This window comes from Hipposideros armiger, unplaced genomic scaffold, assembly GCF_001890085.2.
Source record: "Hipposideros armiger isolate ML-2016 unplaced genomic scaffold, ASM189008v1 scaffold_1495, whole genome shotgun sequence".
In the NCBI taxonomy this organism is placed as follows: domain Eukaryota; kingdom Metazoa; phylum Chordata; class Mammalia; order Chiroptera; family Hipposideridae; genus Hipposideros; species Hipposideros armiger.
Window position 1 is genome coordinate 88,403 of NW_017732845.1, and position 20,248 is coordinate 108,650.

At 32.9% G+C, this 20,248-nt stretch overlaps 1 protein-coding gene across 1 annotated transcript in view; it reads right to left on the reverse strand.

Moving 5' to 3' along the window:
- The window catches only part of KYNU (kynureninase), a 92,731-nt gene that overhangs the window by 50,351 nt on the left and 22,132 nt on the right, over positions 1 to 20,248 (reverse strand). The window contains exons 4-8 of the mRNA XM_019634081.1: positions 18,707 to 18,789; positions 9,170 to 9,231; positions 7,464 to 7,535; positions 6,238 to 6,312; positions 3,401 to 3,547 (exon numbers count right to left, since the gene is read on the reverse strand). Of these exons, the coding sequence (XP_019489626.1) occupies positions 3,401 to 3,547; positions 6,238 to 6,312; positions 7,464 to 7,535; positions 9,170 to 9,231; positions 18,707 to 18,789 (439 nt within the window). The remainder of the gene's footprint in view (positions 1 to 3,400; positions 3,548 to 6,237; positions 6,313 to 7,463; positions 7,536 to 9,169; positions 9,232 to 18,706; positions 18,790 to 20,248) is intronic.

Sequence of the window (20,248 nt, forward strand, 5' to 3'; positions counted from 1 at the left end):
ATAACAGTAGCAAAATTACAGTTATAGAGTAGCAACGAAAATAATTTTATGGTTGGGGGTCACCACAACATGAGGAACTGTATTAAGGGGTCGCATGGCATTAGAAAGGTTGAGAACCGCTGGTATAGCTATATGCATACAGTGGAATATTACTTAACAATAAAAAATGAAATCTTGCCATTTGCAGCAACATGGATGGACTTAGAGGGTATTATGCTAAGTGAAATATGTCAGCAGTGAAAGACAAATGCCGTATGATGTCACTTATGTGTGGACTCTGAAAAATAAATAAATAAATAAATAAATAAATAAATAAATAAATAAGCAAAACAAAACCTGAAGAGACTCCAAGAAACAAAGTACTGGATACCAGAGGGAGGAAATGTTGCTTAAATAGGTGAAGGGGATTAAGAGGTACAAACTTCTAGTTATAAAATAACATATCATGGGGGTATACTGTAGAGCACAGGGGATAATATTGTAATAACTTTGTATGGTGACACATGGTAACTAGACTTCCTGTGGGGATCATTTTGTAATGTATATAAATATAAAATCACTCTGATATACACCTTAAACTAATAGGATATTGTATGTAAATTATGCATCAATAGAAAACAAAACACACAAAAAACCTACAATGTGTTATCATTACAAAGTAATCAGATCAGCTTTTGGTGAGGATGGAGGGCAATAGAAACTCTCATACATGGTTGTAGGAGTATATGGCAATTCATACAACCATTTGGAAAGTTGGCATTATTGATTAAAATTGAACATACACATATCTTATGTTCCAAGAATTCCATTTTTAGCTACATACTTAACAGAAATGTGCATGAATGCTTACTCAAAGAAATTTATAAGAATGCTCAGAGTAGCATTAATTTTAACAACCTCAAGTGGAAATAAACCCCAAATATCTATCCTAACTGGAATAGAAAAAAAATTGTGACCTATTTCGTGCACTGTAATAATATACCGAAATGAAAAAAAACAACAATCAAAACTATTGCTACATGAATCTCAAAATATAACAGTGAGAAAAAAAACAGGCACAAAAAAATATGTACTAATCCATTTACATAAAGTTCAAAGATGAACAAAGCTTATTATACATGGTTAAAAGTCAGGAGAGGTGGTACCTTTGGAGGGGAGGTAACAGGAAGTAATGGGAGAAGGCACAATTGAGGAGTCTCAATTTTATGTTATAAATGTTCCAGAAGTTTCTTAATGTAGGTATGATGGTTTTAAGGGTTCAAAATAATTCATTAAGCTACTTATTTATGATTTGTGCTGTTGCATTTCTTTAATATATTTTCCACAATTCCTGTCCTCACATCTCTTTTACACAATTTTGAAGTTCTTACTTCAATATCTACTCTTGTTGACTTTCATTTTTTCATCCCAACATAATTTTTGTTTCCTATCACACTTCATTTCTGAAATCTTTCCTCTTTTTTGAATCTTACTTAGCCATTCCTAACAGCATTTTCTTTCCTAGAATTTCCTACGTCTTTCTTGCTTGACACCTTTAATATTCTCTCTGCCTGTCATTCAGCTTTATCCTCATAGACCACCCAAGAGAGCTATGCAAGCCTACATTTTAAAGACGTTCTCTCAACCTCCATTGAGAATGGGGGGGATTGCCTAGCAAGAGTATGAATGTTTGCTAGAATAATTTTATAATAGATATAAGTAAGTCTCCTGTATCACCATTTAACTCCCATGGTATCCATCACTTCTTTGTGGTTAAATTGAGATGGAATTGATCATTTCTACCTTCCTTTATTTGACTGAAAGCTCCAAGAGAATTTCACTTAGTAGGCAACTATTCTATTTTTTAAGTAAAAGAAAGCATGCAAAATGATGAGAATCATTTTAGCAACCAAAGTAGTTACGAACAAGAATTACATGTAACACTTAAATAAACAAATGTATTTTGCTTTTTAATGGGAAATAAAAGAAAATGTATATCTGAGCCACTTTCCATAACTGCATATTTGTTGAGCACAGTAGATGGGGGAGGTAACTATCACTTAGCAGCAGGATGTGTGCTATCCAATAGGTATTTTATACTCTTTAATCTCTACACTGAATTTATGAACTGGGTCTTGTTATCCCAAAACAACACTTTTAACAACAGAGACTCAGAAAAATTAAGCAGCTTGCTCAAGATCATATAACAACTAACTGACATAGTCAAGATTTGAACCTCAGAATGTGTGATTGATTCCAAAATCCATGGTCTTTCTTTATCTTCCTGCCTAATTTCTATGAAGGTTAGTGAGATGTGCATGTATACTGAGGGATTCAGGGACTGCCGATTACTTGCATAAGATTCTAAAATATGATTTTTTATTGGCTTCTGTTTATTTTGGTGCCTAACATTTAATAACTAAATTAAGAAGACATTATCTTTATGTCTTTTGTAATGCACCACTTTCACAGTTATCCATCAAACCAGTTGAAAGTCATGGCTAGAAATTCCTAGACTGCTGATAACAGTGCTAAATTTCTTTTCATTAGTTCCATTCATTAGCTTCAATAACTGAATATATTAACTAGAACTCACACATATATTAATCCCATAACTTATTAATGTTCAGAACAAAATTTGATTGTCACCTTTTTAAATACCTGACTTGATTAATGAATCAAATAGAACGGTTATTTAAAGTTTTTCAATACTTAGTGTACTGTTGAATGCTGTTCCTCTCTAACTTCTTTTTTTAAGGCAAAAAAATATTAAAATCACTTTCTTTTTACAAACACTTATATATAAAGAGACTCAATTTTAAAATGATAAACAATTTATATGTGATTTAGTAATACATAAGGAATCATTTTCATTACAGGCATTACAATAATTTCTTAAGATTCTTAGGGAAAAAAATGATTTCCTTAAAGTAAACTGTAAACCTCAATCTACAGGTAAACTTTTGTTCTGCATCTCTCCTACTTTAGGTACCTAGAGTTAAGTGAGAATTGAATTATATTTAGAATGAGTTATAGTATGACAAAGTTCTAGTTTGAGTTTCTGACAGTCCTAGCATGTAGTTATGCTCTTAAATATTCTGTGTGCATCCTGCTGAATGAGCAACTCAGTACCAATGACATCACCTGTAGGAAGCTCACCTGTTCTGCTAATTAGAAGTAAACATTGAGACAGCGGATGCTAGTAAGCAGGTAAGAATACAGAAGTGGCAAAATGAAGTTTAAAAAGAGATGCCTAAAGCAAAAAAGAGTATAGGTTTTTAAAATGTAAAGCTTACTCTTTTTTAACTCTTCCAATAATTTACACAGACACAAACAAAGGTATTACCCTAGACATGCAGATAGAATACTTCTTAGTAGGGTAAGTTTGGGGTGAGGCGGGAAGGAGCAAAAGACAACATACCTTTGCTTGTCCAGCTTTTGTGATGGCAGGTATATTAAAGAGCTGTCCAGTATAAAAATGTATCCCACAGAACAAGATCACTGCAATAGCGTCTCCTTCCTTCTCAATTACTTCAAGAATATCTTCTAGTCTCAAGGTTTCTTCCCCCTAAAATTATGTTTAACATAAGTTCCATCATATCCACCATAATAAATTGCTCACTTTATATTTCCCAATCTAAAATTCACCATGAGCTCTTTCCCACTATAAGTAGAATGAAAGGTAAATATTTTTCAGATTAATGATCATCAAAAATCTGTCAAGAGAGCAGCATTTTAGCATGCTTTCTATTATTTTTAAGTAGTGATAATAAAACAGTAGAGATTTATAAAATTAAGTTTTTGCAAAACCTTAATTGATTTATTCATCAGTTCTTTCATTAATCTTTCCTACTTGCTTACCTATAAATTGTTTCATCCTTATTCCCATTCAATAAAATACCACAAAGTACAAGAAGTTTATGAAATAGTAAACGGCAAAAGAAAAATCAATCTAATATGTTTTTTTGCAGAATAAAAACACTTATGCGTCTTTCATCTAAATATATCCTAACCAATATCGTCTGTTAACTTAAGAGTTAAATCTCCTCCACACCAATCCAAAGATCAAGACCCAAACATGAAGAAAAATACCACTAAAACTCTATTTTCAAGGTCATTTTTCTCTATTTCTCCCATCTAAGACTAATGATTGGTTAATTCATCAAAACTGTGAATGAATTTAGTTTTGGTCTTGCAAACAACTTGAGCAAAAAGAAATCAGTTAGTTGGGCCAGCCGAGAGGCGCATTGGTTAGAAGTTGGCTTGGGATGCCGTAAATTGCAGTGGGGCTGGCCGGTAGCAGGCGTGAGTTTTCGTGAGCTGCTGAGTGACCATCCAATGGCCAGAGACTGACTGCCTCAACCGGGAAGAGCGCAATGATAATACCAACATAGGCCAGTGAAGCAATGTCCTCAACAAATAGACTGAAGAACAAAAGGACAGTAACTTGTCTGCTCCCCTTCCCTGATTTCCCAATGCTGTTCCCCTCCCCCAATTACCCAATAAAATCTTTTTTTTAAAAAAAGAAATCAGTTAAATACATAGTATCTACATATAGCCTAAGAATTTTTATCTATTTATGAAAGCATGAAGTTTCTTCAGTGCTCAATCTGACATGATTTTGAGGTCAAAGCATCATCAACTGCATTAATATTTGGGGGAAGCTCATTAAGATATTCATAAGTTTTCCTTCTTAGTTTTTGGTAATTTTTGCTATTTGCCAATTACTGTGATCCATGTTAGGCATATATCTACATATCACAAATATAATACTCCAGTTACTACTAGAAGCCTGGAACTTGTTTACAAAATGAGAATCTATAAAAACAGTATTTGAAATCTTTTAATTATTAAGTGATGCATACTTTATATATAAAGAAAATATTTCACTAATTCTAAGAAAAATTTTAAGTAAAATTAGTAACATGGTAATTAAAAACTTTTTCCTAGAAGAATCTAATATTTGTCCATTATAACTTCAAAAAAAGAGAGTAGGGAAAGTTATATATATATATATATATATATATTTATATTTATAAATAAAAATATATATAAATATATTTATATTTATATTTATATATTTACTAATACTTAATTTATGTCTTTAAAGAATTAGTATTAGGCAAATAAGAAATATATTTCTTAAAGATAAAATACAGTTCTCTCTCGTGTTGACTTGCTCTAATCTATAATGCTAAAGAGTGCTCCCAAGATTATGATTAACTCATGCAGCTCAACAACACTTGTCACTTTTAACATTAAGACTTGTGATATACTAGTGGCTATATTTACTTTTGCTAGAAATTAGCAATTTATATATGACCTGTGAAAAGGATATCCTCTCACAGGTGTGAGAACTTTCTACTTCACTGGTTTATTGCATGTTGGTAAATAGAAGTGAATGAAGTAGATTTTAATTTTTCAAAGTATTCTGGGTTGAAAGAAATAATTGCTTAAACAATGACTTAATAGCCTGGGAGCATCATTTGTGAAACCTAAAATTTATTCTGTGTGGGTCTCATAGTGTGAAATTTCACAAGCTGCAGAGTTTATATGTCAAAGTTTGTACAACTTAGTCTATATCTCTATTCATATAAACTGGGCAGTATTTTAGACCTTGAACATACAAGTATGGTCAAGTTTGATTAGGTATTTTCACTGTTACCTGTTTAAATATGAAGGAATCTCAGAGCGGTAAAGTAACTTTCCCAAAGTCACTCACCCAGTAACTTGGTGGGTTTGGGATTTCTCTGGGCTATATCAACCAGGTATAAAGTCCAAGCTTTTTCTATTATACCACCTCCCTTTCTACACCATAGTCCAAGTTCAAAGGAAAACATCTGATACTTAGATTAAGAGGAGACATAAAAGATAAGCATCACTCAATTTCACCAAATATCACTAGTCTTTAATATGATTTTAATGGCAGCCACAGGAAATAGCATTAAAAGTTGAAAATGATACATGCATTTACGATCCCATCCTATCCCATTGAATAATATAGCAGACTCCAATGTGTTCACAGAAAAACAATTTGCTTATAATAATTCTAGCCCTTAAAATGAAAATACACTTCTGAGTTAATTTTCCATTTTAAGCAAAATGACCTAATAGTAACAGAAATATAGGTCTTTATACTTTCTTGAAAGTTCCATTAAAGTAATGAAGATAATAAACATTTGAGGAAAATGAAAGAAAAAATCAATACTAAATAGAAACATGATGAATATTTATTATTTATTTCTCTTTATCACATACCTCTCTTGGCTGTATAATCCGCATACTTTTTTCAATGTCAAGTCCATGAAGTTGAAGCTGTGATTCAATAGCATACTGGAAAAGAAAGTTGATTTATTAAATCAAGTCCAATGCACAGAAGTGCTTTGAAATATCTCCGAAAATAAATAATAAAACAACAAAATAACAATAAAAGTATATTATTATATGAAATCCAAGTTCAAGGTTAAAAGTGACTAAACACAATACATCAGAGAAGGCCTTTTTAACATAATTTACATACAGGAATCTAAACATTCCTTGAAACACTAAATATCAGAGATGAATGGAAACATAGGAGTCATCTAGATTTTAGGGAGTTACAAGAGATTTTTAGAATAAGGTATTAAAACATGCATATGAGTCAAAACCAGAGTTTACAAAATACCAAAGTGAATAGTGTGGATTTACTAGGCTTAAACATAGAATGTAGAAATGGCTCACCATAGAAAGAGTAAGCTAGAACAAGGAAAGAACATCAAAAAGCTCTCTTCATTGAGAGTATAAGATATGAATGAAAACAAGCAATTATAGGGACCCTGAATTTTTTTTTAAGATATTAGGTTTTGATCCTTTTTAGCAAAGTAATGACTATTAATTTGGATGTAATTAAGTGACTTAAAACTACAAAATGTGGGCTAGAATGGTTAACAGTGATAATATAAAGACAAAAATCAGGCTTCTCCAACACCAAAACTGAAATGTGTAATATAATTTTATCTGTTTCTGTGTCTGGAAGAATCAAATTTCTTACCACTGAATTGCTGATAAAGTAGCATGATTTTTTTAGTGAGCCACAAGAAATATTTTTAATCTCTAATAAATATTTTTTCAATAATAAAGCACCAATAATTAGCTAGCATGCTAATGGACAAGTAAAAGTTTATATTTCTATTCTATGTAGCTTAAAACGTTAAGCACTAGGGTATGTATTAATTCAATTTCATAAAATAGCAGCAAGAATTAACAACACACTTATAACTGTACTTGATGTAGACCAGCAGTTTGCTCAAGCTTATGTTTTAATTGAACAAAAGAAACAAAGCTATAATTTATTTTTTTAAATGACTAAATCAAAAGCATTTGGCAGATCTTTTTATTCTAAGGTTACTTGGGAAAGTCTAGTGAATAAACATTCAAGTCAGGCAGATGATATGATCCTCTAGGAAGAGCAGAAAGAATATAAATATAATTTGAAGAATCCTTACATGATCCGAAGGGAAGGCTTTGGCTTCTAGAAGAATTTTATACCGTTTTGGTGTAGGCTTAAAAAACGATAACTGTAATGAAATGGATTTATTGAGAAAAGCATTAATGCACAATTTATACATTTGTTTATTTTATACCACACTTGTTTATACCACACTTTCATCTTATAACCTCCAGCATTTTAAAAGCATTAATTAATTACATATCTAGATGTCTGTCAGCGATACCTCTTCCAATTAGCCTTGTTTTCAGTGTATTATGAAGAATTTCTCTATTGTGAGACTGAACTCTGATGTTCTATGTATATCTTATTAATGATGATTTATCTTGCACTGCCAATTTGGTTTCTAGTACACAGTATTTCCATGGCTTTATTATTTTATGGGATTTAATTTTATGTCCAACTAAAAGTACCTTAGCCCTAATATGAAATATTTGACATTTCCAGAAGCACCAGGGAAGCGGTTGCTCATTTGTTCAGTGGGACCCCTTTATTTCTTTCTCCCCTCAGCTCCTGGAAAATGAGGCTGACAATGATAAGAATGAAAATGATCACTATGATTAATTAAAGGTTGGTCATTGGCCTGGGTGCTAAAGCCATTTTCACATTTATTAGATTTCATATTTGTGCATACCTATAAGTAGGTATTTTTGTCCTCATTTTTACAGAAGAGAAAATTAAGATTTAGAAATGAAAAACATATATGTCCAAAGTCAACAGGCATTATTGAGTAAATCAGCTGGGAGTCAAATCCAGGGGTTTTTTAATTTAAAACTATGCTATTTATCATGACACTTTTTTTAACATGTTCCATAAGTATGTTCTTTAATTCATATTTAATAATCATTTCTCCATTTTACTAAAATAAAATATTAATATATTCATTGTGCATCTTAGCCATGTAGACATGTTTTTGATGAGGGTAAAAGGGATCATATATATGGGGATGGAACGAGAACTGACTCTGGGTGGTGAACATACAATATAATATGTAGATGATGTATTACAGAATTGTACATCTGAAACCTAAGTAACATTACTAACCATTGTCACCCCAATAAACTTTAATTTAAACACACACACACACAAAATTTGCTTAAAAATAAAATTTTTCAAAGCATCAAGCAATTAATCTAGTCACCATATTCCAAATCAAGACTATATTTGACATTTAAAGGTATATATAGAAGCACTTTAAGGTATATATAGAAGCACTTTAAACCAGTAAATCATTTAAGGTTATACTCGCAGGTTCGTTTTCTCCAATTTAGATTTATTTTCATTTATTTGAACATACTCCCTAAAAATGAATCTACGAAAACATACTGATCCATAAGCCTCTTGTAATATAGTCCAGCATAATGGAAAACTATCTTTCTGAAGAGCTCAGTATTTACTAACATTTGCACATCATTTCTTCATGTGCTAGAAAGTAGTTTTGCTTTTCACCCACTATGACTTTTATTCCTTATGTTCTGAGATAAGAGCTGTTCATTATTCTAAAGCTCTTTGCAAGAGTCAGCTCTCCCATGATTATGAAGACGCCATTCTATCATGGCCCAGCATTTCCTGGTAAAAATGAAAATAACCTCACAACTTATTTTTAAATGAGAAAACCACCAGATGCTAATGAATTAAAGATAGAAAAATGTCAGATTCTGTAAACTGAATATATACTAAACATTGATGGGAAAGGAAACTTACCAATAGAAGATGCAAATTAACAGTCAAAGCATTCATTAGGGCTATTTCTTTCTCATTGGCTCCTGCAAAATAAATGTGTCATAATTTAAATTGTTTACTATTAGTGCTAAAGATAGTTGGAAAAAACACTCCTTCATCCTTAATGTTTTTAGAGATAAGGGTATATTTGATGTGCCATCACAAAGAAATTGAAGGTTTCCCACGTGATTCATTTTTAGCAAATGATATCTTGACTTACATGCACATAACTAGCTAAAAATTATATTTTCTCTTTGATATAGCAAATAATAACAACAAAATAATGAAGCATTTGCTTTTTCCTGTAAACTAAAAATGATTTATCCTATTATTAGCTAGTTTGTCAAATTCCTACAGGGCACATTTTTTGTGGTAAGTGTATTTCCAAAAGAAATCTTAAAAGAAATGAAGGCCAATCATACTTTTAAAGCTGGTTGTTTCTAACATCAAATTAAAAAGCACCTTTAATAAAAGAAGCCTACTTTGCCAAACATAATTCACTCTTATTACAGTGAGATACGCAATAGTTTATGAGACAAAAGAGCTAGAAAATAAAAGACAAATAGCTAAATAGCTCTGAGTCTCATTCACACACACTGATTTAAGATAATTAATATAAGTATGTATTGTCTGATGGAGAAAATGTGCAAAAGTAAGATATCTATGACACAATTGTAATATGATCTAATCCCCATTACTGAGGATTTTGGTACTAGAAACAAACCCAGAGACAAAACATATATTGGATACTTAAGAATTCAGAGTATAGTAACAACAATAATAATACTTTTCCTATTTTTAGTTCTTACGGTGTCTCTTAAAGGAAATTAGACCTGTGTAGTAGGAATAATGTCTCTTTACCATCACTGAGCAAACTGGGCTATGAGCTTTAATGTTTGTAAGACTATATAGGTGTTAGAGAAAATGTATAAAACAAGTCCTACATTTTGTATTCAAAGAGATACTTCTGCTCTAGTCCCACTCATTTTAAAAGAATAGACAGTAAGTGGAATAATTAATCTAATTAATAGATAGATTCCAGCATAAGTTCACTTGAGGTGAGGCCACTAGAAAGAAGTGTACAACTTAGGAATTTAGATTTTAACATAGCCAATTTGGGAAGGACCCGTGTTTCCATCTAGTTAAAAAAACACACACACATAAAAAACAACCTTGTTGTATTGGGCAGATGGATTTCTGCATTAGATGTTCAAGGCTGGTAAACAAGAAGAGGGTATATCCATGGTCATTGTAAAGTGTATAGTGTCTGAAGTCAAGGGGTGAAAAGAACAATCTCAGTGCACGTCCCTAGCACTAAAATAAAATTTCTTTTAAACATACTAGATAAATATGAACACAATAAATTTATGTTGTATACAGTGGTAGATGTTTTCTCCTACAATAGGAAAAATATTTTTGAGATATGGTAAAATGAATGATACCAGCTTTATTATATCTCTTTCTTTGCATTCTGGTATATATTTTTACTAAATTTATAAAATAAATTTATTTCTAAAATAAAACATTATCTAAGATATATAATCTAATATTATTCTTGACTCTGCTAGTTATTTACATGCATCTTTTCTAAAAACCATTTATTTCAATTAAAAAATACTTTGGCAGGGAGAATGGAAGGAGAAACGGAAAGAAACAAAATAAAAAGAGCAGAATTACTAGAAAGGGAATCAGTTGAGAGAATGCACAGTAATGAAAACTAAAAAGAAAAGGTGCTATCAAAAAATGAAAATAAAGAAATAGAAGAATCAGTAAAGTGTAGGGGAAACTTTTTTTACAGAAGCTCAGACATGTTTGCTTAACAATTATAATCTAATTAAAATACTTACAGATTCCTGGAAGACTTTAGTCCTCCAAACAATACAGCATTTGTATGGGATCACCTAAAATGTTTCTTGCATGGGAACCTGAAGAACCAGATGTGTTGGGCTGAACTAATCTAGACATACACTTGGCATTGTGCTTTCCTCGCCTCACACTCAATGGCTTACTAACACCCAATCAATTCTTTGTAAATAATCCCTCATTGATTTGAGTAATCTTGAACAATTCATGGGCCCACATGCACACAAATAATTCTGCCTTGGAACACTTTAAATTAAATTCAACCATGTGCTTCACAAAATGCTCTCCTCTTCTGCTGCTGAACTTTATCAAGGACTGGTCAGTCTAATATGTGAACAGGCAAACAAATGCATATCTGAGTGTAGTGTTAATGCTGAAGTTTCAAAATATTAACTGAAATGTTTATTCCAAATATAACCTAAAGGCACTGAAGAATGAAGTGTTCTTATCAAGTGCCACAAATCTGACTGATTTTTAGTGTATTTTTAATAAAGAGTTTACCTGATAGACCTAACTCTTTTAGTTCAAATTGTATTTCTGAAACCAACACTGTTCTTCTAACGTGTCTCAACACCTTCAGAATTCCATACAAAAGTAAACCTTTTTTGAAAAAAGCAAACTGAAATTCTTTCATGTTGTTTTTCTTTGTTTCTCTTCTTTCGCCTAAAAGTTTTTCAAAATGAATGTTGCGACATTGAGAATCACAAGTGTTGGAGGGCACAAAGTTTTTAAAGCTTCCAGAAAGATTAATAAGCTTTGAAAGTCTTTACTTTGGAAGATCATCAACAACTCACTGCAGTAAATGTCAAGATTTGAGTCACTTCACCTGAGATGGGGGTGAGCCAGGACTCTCATTTCAAGAGTGATTTCCTGCTTGTTTATTTATTGAACATAATGTTTTGCTTTACCAGAAGGTAAAACTTGGTTAAATACAAACTGTGCCTGCTTGTCTCAATGCTTGGCAAGCTAAAGTTTATTGAGAAGTGCCAACACTTCTAAATATGTGACTCGTATTATCTCAGGTAGTCTTCACAGTAACCTAATAAAGTATCTAGTTCACTTTTTCATATTTTCTCAATGAGGAAATTGACATCCAAAGAGATTAATTAACTTAGCTAAAGTCTCACAGATAGAAAGTAGTAGGCAAAAACTTAACACTCTTGTAGAAAAAAAATGCAATTAACATCTTTTGTTCAAGATTATATTTGCAAGACTTGTCTATGTTATCTACTATGTTATTTAAATGCAGGAGGCCCATGTTCATCACCGACTTCCCTCTACATCTAATTATAATTTAATTACAAATCTATTGTAAAGTGAGGCTGACAGCTGCTTAGCATTTGATACCAGGGTTTATGAACTGTCATTCTATTTTCTGTATATTTTATTAAACAGATGTAAATGTTATTATGGATTTGGTTGTAAGGTTTGTGCTTAGGCAAAGTCTAAGAACTTTCCACTCTATTCTTCAAGTAGCAAATTCCTGTGACTTCTAAAGCGGCTACTGCATGGATGAGCATTCGAAACTCTTCGGAGAGAGCTTCCAGCGATTATTGCTTCCCTGAGGGTCAACCACAAATTTCATAAAGCAAATTTATGTTCACATTACAGCATTTTTATAAGCCAAAATGGTTGTATCTAGCCCTTTGTGATTTTTATGTACCCAGGGAGAAGAAGTAGGCTTGATAATAACACTAATAATATTCTTCAGCAATTCTATTTCTAGCATCATGATAATATGACATTAATTATAAGGAAAAGTTATCCTATGTTTTGCAGAACTGTTGGCTCTATATAAAATGTTTTTTCTTAATAGTTTTTCTTCTCATCTGAAATGGAAACTCTTTTCTACGTCTATGAATAAATATGGTTGCTCATTGTCTCTTCCTTCTCTCTGTTCATTCTATCAGGTTTTACACATAATAATTTTTATTATCCTCCTCTTACTTCTTTTTGAAATATTTTATGGCGAAATAAAGGCTTTGATTTTAAGAACTTGGAAGATTCAATCACAGCCCAAAATATATAAAGTGTCTATTTGCTTATGATGATACAGGCCAAACAAAGGAGCATTTTCACTGTAAAATCCTAAGTTTTCTTTTTCTTAAAAATTTGGCATTGTAGCCCTTTGTTGTCAAATCAGTTTGTTAATCATAAATAATAGATTTGTTTTTTTAACCTGAATCATGGGAAGCTCCTAACCCTACTCTAGATAATTACCCTAAGAGTTGTGATTTATACTTGTTGATTGTAATCACTGAAGCCTAATGTCCTTTCCTAACCCATTCCAGGCCTAGCTCCCGGGCAATCAACATCACGTGACTAACTGGTTAAATGGCCACAGGCTCCACAGAGCCGTCACGTAGCCACCTTACATCAACAGCTTTGAATTATGCTTTTAAACCTAACATTTTTAAGTTTATTAATTAAAATCTATATTTTTCTTCATTCAGGGGCTTTGGGGATACAAACAATACCTCAACAGGATCCAGCTCAGTCTTCCAGGTGGATTTCAAGACCCCTCTCCCTTCATCTAAGATCAGACAGGGCGAGAGTTTCGTGAGTCCCCCCTGATAGGCAGGGACAGCTCTACACCCCTGATCAGCAGGAAGCTGTTACAGAAGAAAAGACCTCCTGTCCCTCAACTTCCCATAGAAGTTTATGGGGATCACATCTCTCAAAGGAAAAAGCAAGGCAGGAAGTTAAATAGGCATGGGGTCTCTGCATTCCTACACGCCCAACATCACTCACAATACAACAGCCCAAAGGATCTCCCCTCTCCACCCAAAACTCCCCCTTCTCACTGTAATTATCTGCTTCTATGCGGAAACAAATGGGTACAAATACCCAACTAGCTTAAACCAGTCACTCACACCTGCGCAGTAAAGGCAACTACAACCTTCATTTCACTTGGGCCTCATTATACCATCATTGTCATATCATACATATGCCCAGAAGTTCATTAATATCATTATAACAGACTGAGTTCTGGGAAGGAACATGCGCAGTCTAAAAAGATAAGGTAATAGCCTCTTGTCAATCACAGGTGTCAATCAAGTGCTCCCACACCCAGAGAGGAATAAACAGCCCATTCTACAGAAAGAAGGGATAAAAACGTCAAGTCCTGGCCAGTCAGCATCTTTTGAGCTTCTTTTGCTTGGCCCTCTCCAAACTCTTTGGATTGTCGTTTCTCTTCTAATGGTCCTTGAGCTACTCTCTACTGCTTGGGTCTGCTCCTATTTCTTTGGAGTGTACTGTCTTTTCTAATAAACTGCTTTTTCACCATTTTACTTCTGTGTCTCATTCAATTCTTTGTTCGAGACGCCAAGAACCTGGACACCATCCTAAAAAGAGCCTGTTCTCTGGTAACAATGACACATTTAGCCTAGCAAGTAGCAAAAATAAATATGACTTTTGCTGCTCTTTACTGTAACTACCATAAAGCTTTTTAATTATTTTGTGATTTATACCACATTTACTTCCAAAGATGATTCCAGGTTTCTTGTAGAAGCTATTGGATATTTTTCTATTCAAACATGACCAAGTTTTCTCAGAATTTCCTAGTAAAGAAGGCAATAAGGGAACTTGCATGGGATTTGTAACAAACAAGATAAACACAAACACACACACAATGTCCTGAATCTGTTTCTACCAGAGGAAAAAGTGAACTCATTCATTTTGCAATTTGACTTAAGAATCATTGCTCTAACTAATATACACAGTTTTAAGGTAAAAAAATTGGGGGGAGGGGATAATAGTTACTAAAATTTAAAAGAAAATACCAAACTTAAAATATTGGTCTACAAGAAAGTAGAAATATTTTTGCTGATGAAACAAGAATTGTAGAGAACAAAACAAACACTTCACAAATAATTTTTTATAAATAAAGATTATTTTTATTCACTGACAATATTTCAACTGAAATATGGCAAAACACAGAAAATTAAAAGAAGTTTGTCCCATATGTGTTGTAACTGTGTATGGTATTTCAAAGACAAACAAAATCTCCTACAGCTAGAATTAAGTAGTATTCTTAAGTAAATTTAAATAAATTCAGTCTCTTTACCCTTTTAAACAAATCTGGATACTTTTATTATTTTCCATTTTCCTTACTAATGATAATGATAGGTGACTGGTTTGAAATTTCAGGGATCATTGTTATATATGTATATTTATTAGGCATCAAAACATGTGTACATTTAATAAGTAGCAATAGAGCTATAAACTTTTAAATGGTCAAAGGAAATCTTTTTGCAGGGTTTATTTGCTTCATAAATAAACTTCACTAAATAATATCACCTTACCACTTCCCTGGCCTGTGTAGAAACATCCAAACTCTTCTTTAGAGGATGATAAATACTAAGCACAACATAACAGGATTAGAATGGAATTTATGTTCTGAAAGCAAACGTAGTAAAGAAAAAGTAAGATCGAAAGCTAAGGAAAACATATATTCTCAGGTCAAATTATTCCAGGATTTTTTTTCAGTTTTTTTTTATCTACATGTTAGACATTTGAATGAACATAAGTGGCTTCTAAATATGAACATGAATGAAAGCATTATTAAACGACTATTTAACATACCTTTAAACACAATCCAGGATTGTTCAGGTGGTCATTTCTTCTGTTAGAATATACACTCCTCTAAATAATGCTGAGCCTGATAAGGGGTTGTGTTCCCTAGAACCTGAGTGGTCTGACAGGAAATGCTCAGTTTTTGCCTTTACCTGCCCTCGCTGACAAAAATTCTGGCTTTGAGCCCTGGGCTAAGGAGATTTGCCCTGGGCTTCAGGGGATGGTCCAGGACTCAGGCCTGTACACTCAGCCTGGCTCCGTCTGCTGCCCCCAAGAGCCTTTCTAGGCAGACTTTCAACTGTTCCTTTAATCAGCAATGGCTATATTTCTGGTATCTAGGGATTTCTATTTTATTTTTAATGTTACTATATGTTTATTAATTTAATTTTTCTATCATTTCTCTGTGTTTGGAAGATAAGGGAGAATTTTTAGTTTGTACTTACTTAATCTAGAAGTCAGTATTCTGATCCTATAATAAAAACCACATAAAACAGAAATGTGCACAGTGTAATGATTACTCAATAATAACGAGTAGGAAATAGAGCTTGCTTTTGCTTGCAACCCTGTTATGGGGTTTTTAATTTTTTTTTTGAGCTCACACTCTTGAGTGAGCTCTTAACCAACTGAGCCACTTGACCGGCCCTAAAATATTTTTAAACATTTGGAATAAGTAACATATTCATATGGTTCATAAACTAAAAACAGAATTTCCTTCAAAGTCTGGTTAATTTGGACTGCTTTAAACATGAGTGTGTTCTATTTTGTACACATGGTGGGGTGTGATCCTACTGGTCCATTGTACTGGGAAATCTTATGTCAGAATGTTTAAGTTGTCCATATATCACAGAGAAGACTTTTCCAGTCTCCTGCATGGTTACTGGGGGCTAAGTTACAACAGAAGTAGATAAACATTTATTTAATTATTTTGTTTTCAGCATGGAATGGAATATGTTATGGATGGATGGTGTATTCTCAAAATTCGTATGTTAAAAATCTAACCCCCTATATGACTGGATTTGAAAATAGGGCCTAAATGGGAGTAGTGAAGGTTGAATAAAATCATATGGGTGAGGACTTAATTTGATAGGACTGGTGTTCTTATAATAGAGAAAGACACCAGAGATCTCTTTCTCTCTAAGTGTCTACAAAGGAAAGGCCAAGCGAGGACACACATGGCAGCATCTACAAGCCAGGAAGAGAGGCCAAACCAGGAATCAACACTTGGTCTTGGACTTCTGGCCTCCATCCAGGAGTGGGGGAAAAGGAATTTCTGTTGTTTAAGCTGCCCTGTCTGTGGTATTTGTTATGGCAGTCTCAGCTATTCCATATCCTCCCCTGGGAACCTTCTCCCTTCTCCAGAGACTCACCCAGTTGTCGCCTGGAGGCGGGGTGGGGAGGAATCACATGACAGCACGGAGTAAACAAGGAGACCTGGCATTCTAACTACATGTTAAACAGACTTCCAACAGCAAATCTCTCTGTTTTCAGTCCTATCTTCACTTCCACTTCTAGAGGTGCTTATTGTGAGTAATTCCCAAGCTTTGGAACAATCTGCAGTGTGAACAGGTGGCTCTCCATTTTTTACCTACCATAGGGAGATTAGGATTTGGTTTGCTTTTTCTGTTTCAACAAGTCAGTTACCATTTGTCCACCTGCTCTCCAGCTCCCAAAATGTTGTTGCTGTCCTCTCCTTCACCATTCTCTCTCTCGTTGGGTTTACACAATTTTTTTCCTAATTCCATTAAGAGTTGTTTACTGACATTTTGGCAAAAAAGAGTACTCAAATGCATGTGTTCAGTCTTCCATCAGTAATTGGAAATTGCCTTTTTTGAAACACTAATACCAATGATTAACTTTATATTTTTTTATACTACTGATTATGTGTATATACTAAGTTTACATTTCTTTGTCTCTTCCATTTATGAGACTCCCATGAGGATAAGGAAGGGGAAGGTGTGTCAGGACCTACTACAACTCCTGACACACAACAGAGGTTCCATAATTATTTTGTGAATAAATGAGACATTCCTCAGATTTTCATGATTGCCAACAGACATAATTCTTTCTGGATGTAAGTTCTACTTTCCCCACTCTAATTCCATTTTCTCCCCAGCTCAAGTTGATTTTTTCTTTTGATTACTGGCCAAGATACAATTGGGATGGAACAATAAAGATATTTTTATACATGCCTATAAAGGAGTGAGGTTTGAAACAGCATTGTGAAAGTTGGGGTTTTCCTAAGTACTCCATATATTTTCAAATTACTCCACTCCAATTATTTAAATGTCTTTTTTTGTTGTTGTTCAATACCCTAAATTTCATGTAAGATTTCAGGCAATATAGAATATTCATTTGACCTAATTAAATAAATAACCCTTTTTTGAAATGTTAACACATTTACCATCTAAAAGTATCTTGAATATCAATAAAAGTACACATAACTCACTTTAGGAAACACATTATAGAGCCCAAAAGAGCATAAACTATATTATTTTCAATAACACTCACCCTAAATTTAAATAGATTACCATGGATTAAATTGAAATGAAACCAAAAAATGATTGGTGTTTTTCTTTCTTTCTTTATTAAATTAAATTAAAGTTTATTAGGGGTGACAATTGTTAGTAAAGTTACATAGGTTTCAGGTGTATAATTCTGTACTACATCATCACTATATCACATTGTGTGTTCTGGTTGGTGTTTTAGACCTTCAGCAAGTGATGGTTAGTGTTTATTTTACCATATAATAAAATCTCAGAGATTTCATTTAAATTGATTTTTATGAAATTTGTTTCATATAACAAATGAATACAATGCATGTGTTATTCATTGGGGAATAAATATTCATTTTAAAATGTACAAGAAAAAAATAAAAACATATTTTATTTTTGTGCCAAATAACACAGTTGTGTTCTCTACAGCAATCAAGTCTTAAGTAAAGGTATGCTTACTCTTTACTGTGATGTGTTAAAATAGAAAACTAGGATGTTTTTCAATAAGATTTTGACTTTATAATCAATGTTTATAGCTAAATGATAATCTCTTTACAATTGTTTTGGGAAAATATCACTTTGTACTTACCAACAATGTCATTCATGAGGCCTATAATAGTCTCATCTCCTGTAATCCAAGGACGTTTCCCTATTTCATGACCATAGACTCCCCTGAAATTGAAAAGAGACATAAACATTCTTAGCTTGTGTGGGGTGTGTATGTGTGCACACACACATGTGTGATTTTTCAAATACCATCATTAGCAACTGGACATTTCTAAATTAGTCTTTGTAATGTTTTAGTAATTATATAAAAGCATGCTTTCTAAAACCAAAAGTAATACTTGAGAACTCTATGTTATAACTTCTTATTTCCTTGTTGCTGGAGGTTAGGGAAGATTGTCCATAAACTATTTCATCATCATCATTATTATTATTATTACTTTATAATCTAAACTGTTATTTTTTCTTTTATTTTGAAAATTTCACCACTATTTGAATACTGTACTTATCTACCTGTAACATATGTAGTATTTATACTAAAACATATCTATTTTTAAAGCTAGAGATTAAAATTCTTATATACTCAATTTTAATACATAGTTACAATCTGTAAATTAAATAAAAGTGTATAAAATGTTAGCTATACTCATGATGACTTTCAAGTAGATAAAGAAACTTGGCAGTAATGAAAGCCACTACTACAACTTGACCTATTTTCTAGCAATTTCATCTATCATATTCCAGCTTAATTTCATTATTCCAATAAGTATCCTAGTAGGTATAATGGTAAAACACAAAGTACATAAGAGAACTTTAACTCTTAAAAACTTTCCATCAAATGAGGAAGGCAAATACATTTGAAAAATAGAGAAGAAATTAAAACAAAGGATCAGAGGGGGAGCTATTATAAACTTGTATCTTAGGAAGCTCTGAATTAGATTGTTCTTAATTCTTTAAAAATTCAGAAACTATGTAAACTTGGGAGAAAGGAATGAGCATATGTTTTTTGTGTAGTGCAAACTGTGAATCCATGCCCTGAAATTCAGTAAGCTGGCAGTGGTGAGCAGGTGAACCTGCTCTTAGAGGTAAAAGGTAGCAGAATACTTGTATGTCTCCCCAAAATATGTGTCTAGGGTATGTTGATTAACCTGAGCTGTAGGCACATGAAAAACATCAAATACAGGGAGAGGCTTTCTCTAAACTCTCCTATCTGCCTAAAAACATATCCTCTAGAAGAACCCAATTTTCATAAATCCCCTACTTATGAATTTCATCAACCAAGGACGATTGACTCATATCACAGAAGAGATTATAAGTCAACACCACACCCAGACAAACTTTGACACAAACTTCATGCCTCCTGTCTATTATTCACGGGTCCATTTATCTTTTCTGAAAATCATTTACTTTCTCTTCCCTAAGAGGCCTTCAGTAGCCCTTCCCTTTCCACATTAAGATGGTATTTAAGCCTGAATTTTAAACCACCTCAGGGAGTTACTCATTTTCCCCTGGGTCTCTCCCATGTATACATGAGGGATACATGTTAATAAACTTGTTTGTTTTTCTTTTGTTAGTCTGTCTTTTGTTACAAGAGTCTCAGCTAAGAACTCAGAAAGGTAGGGGGACA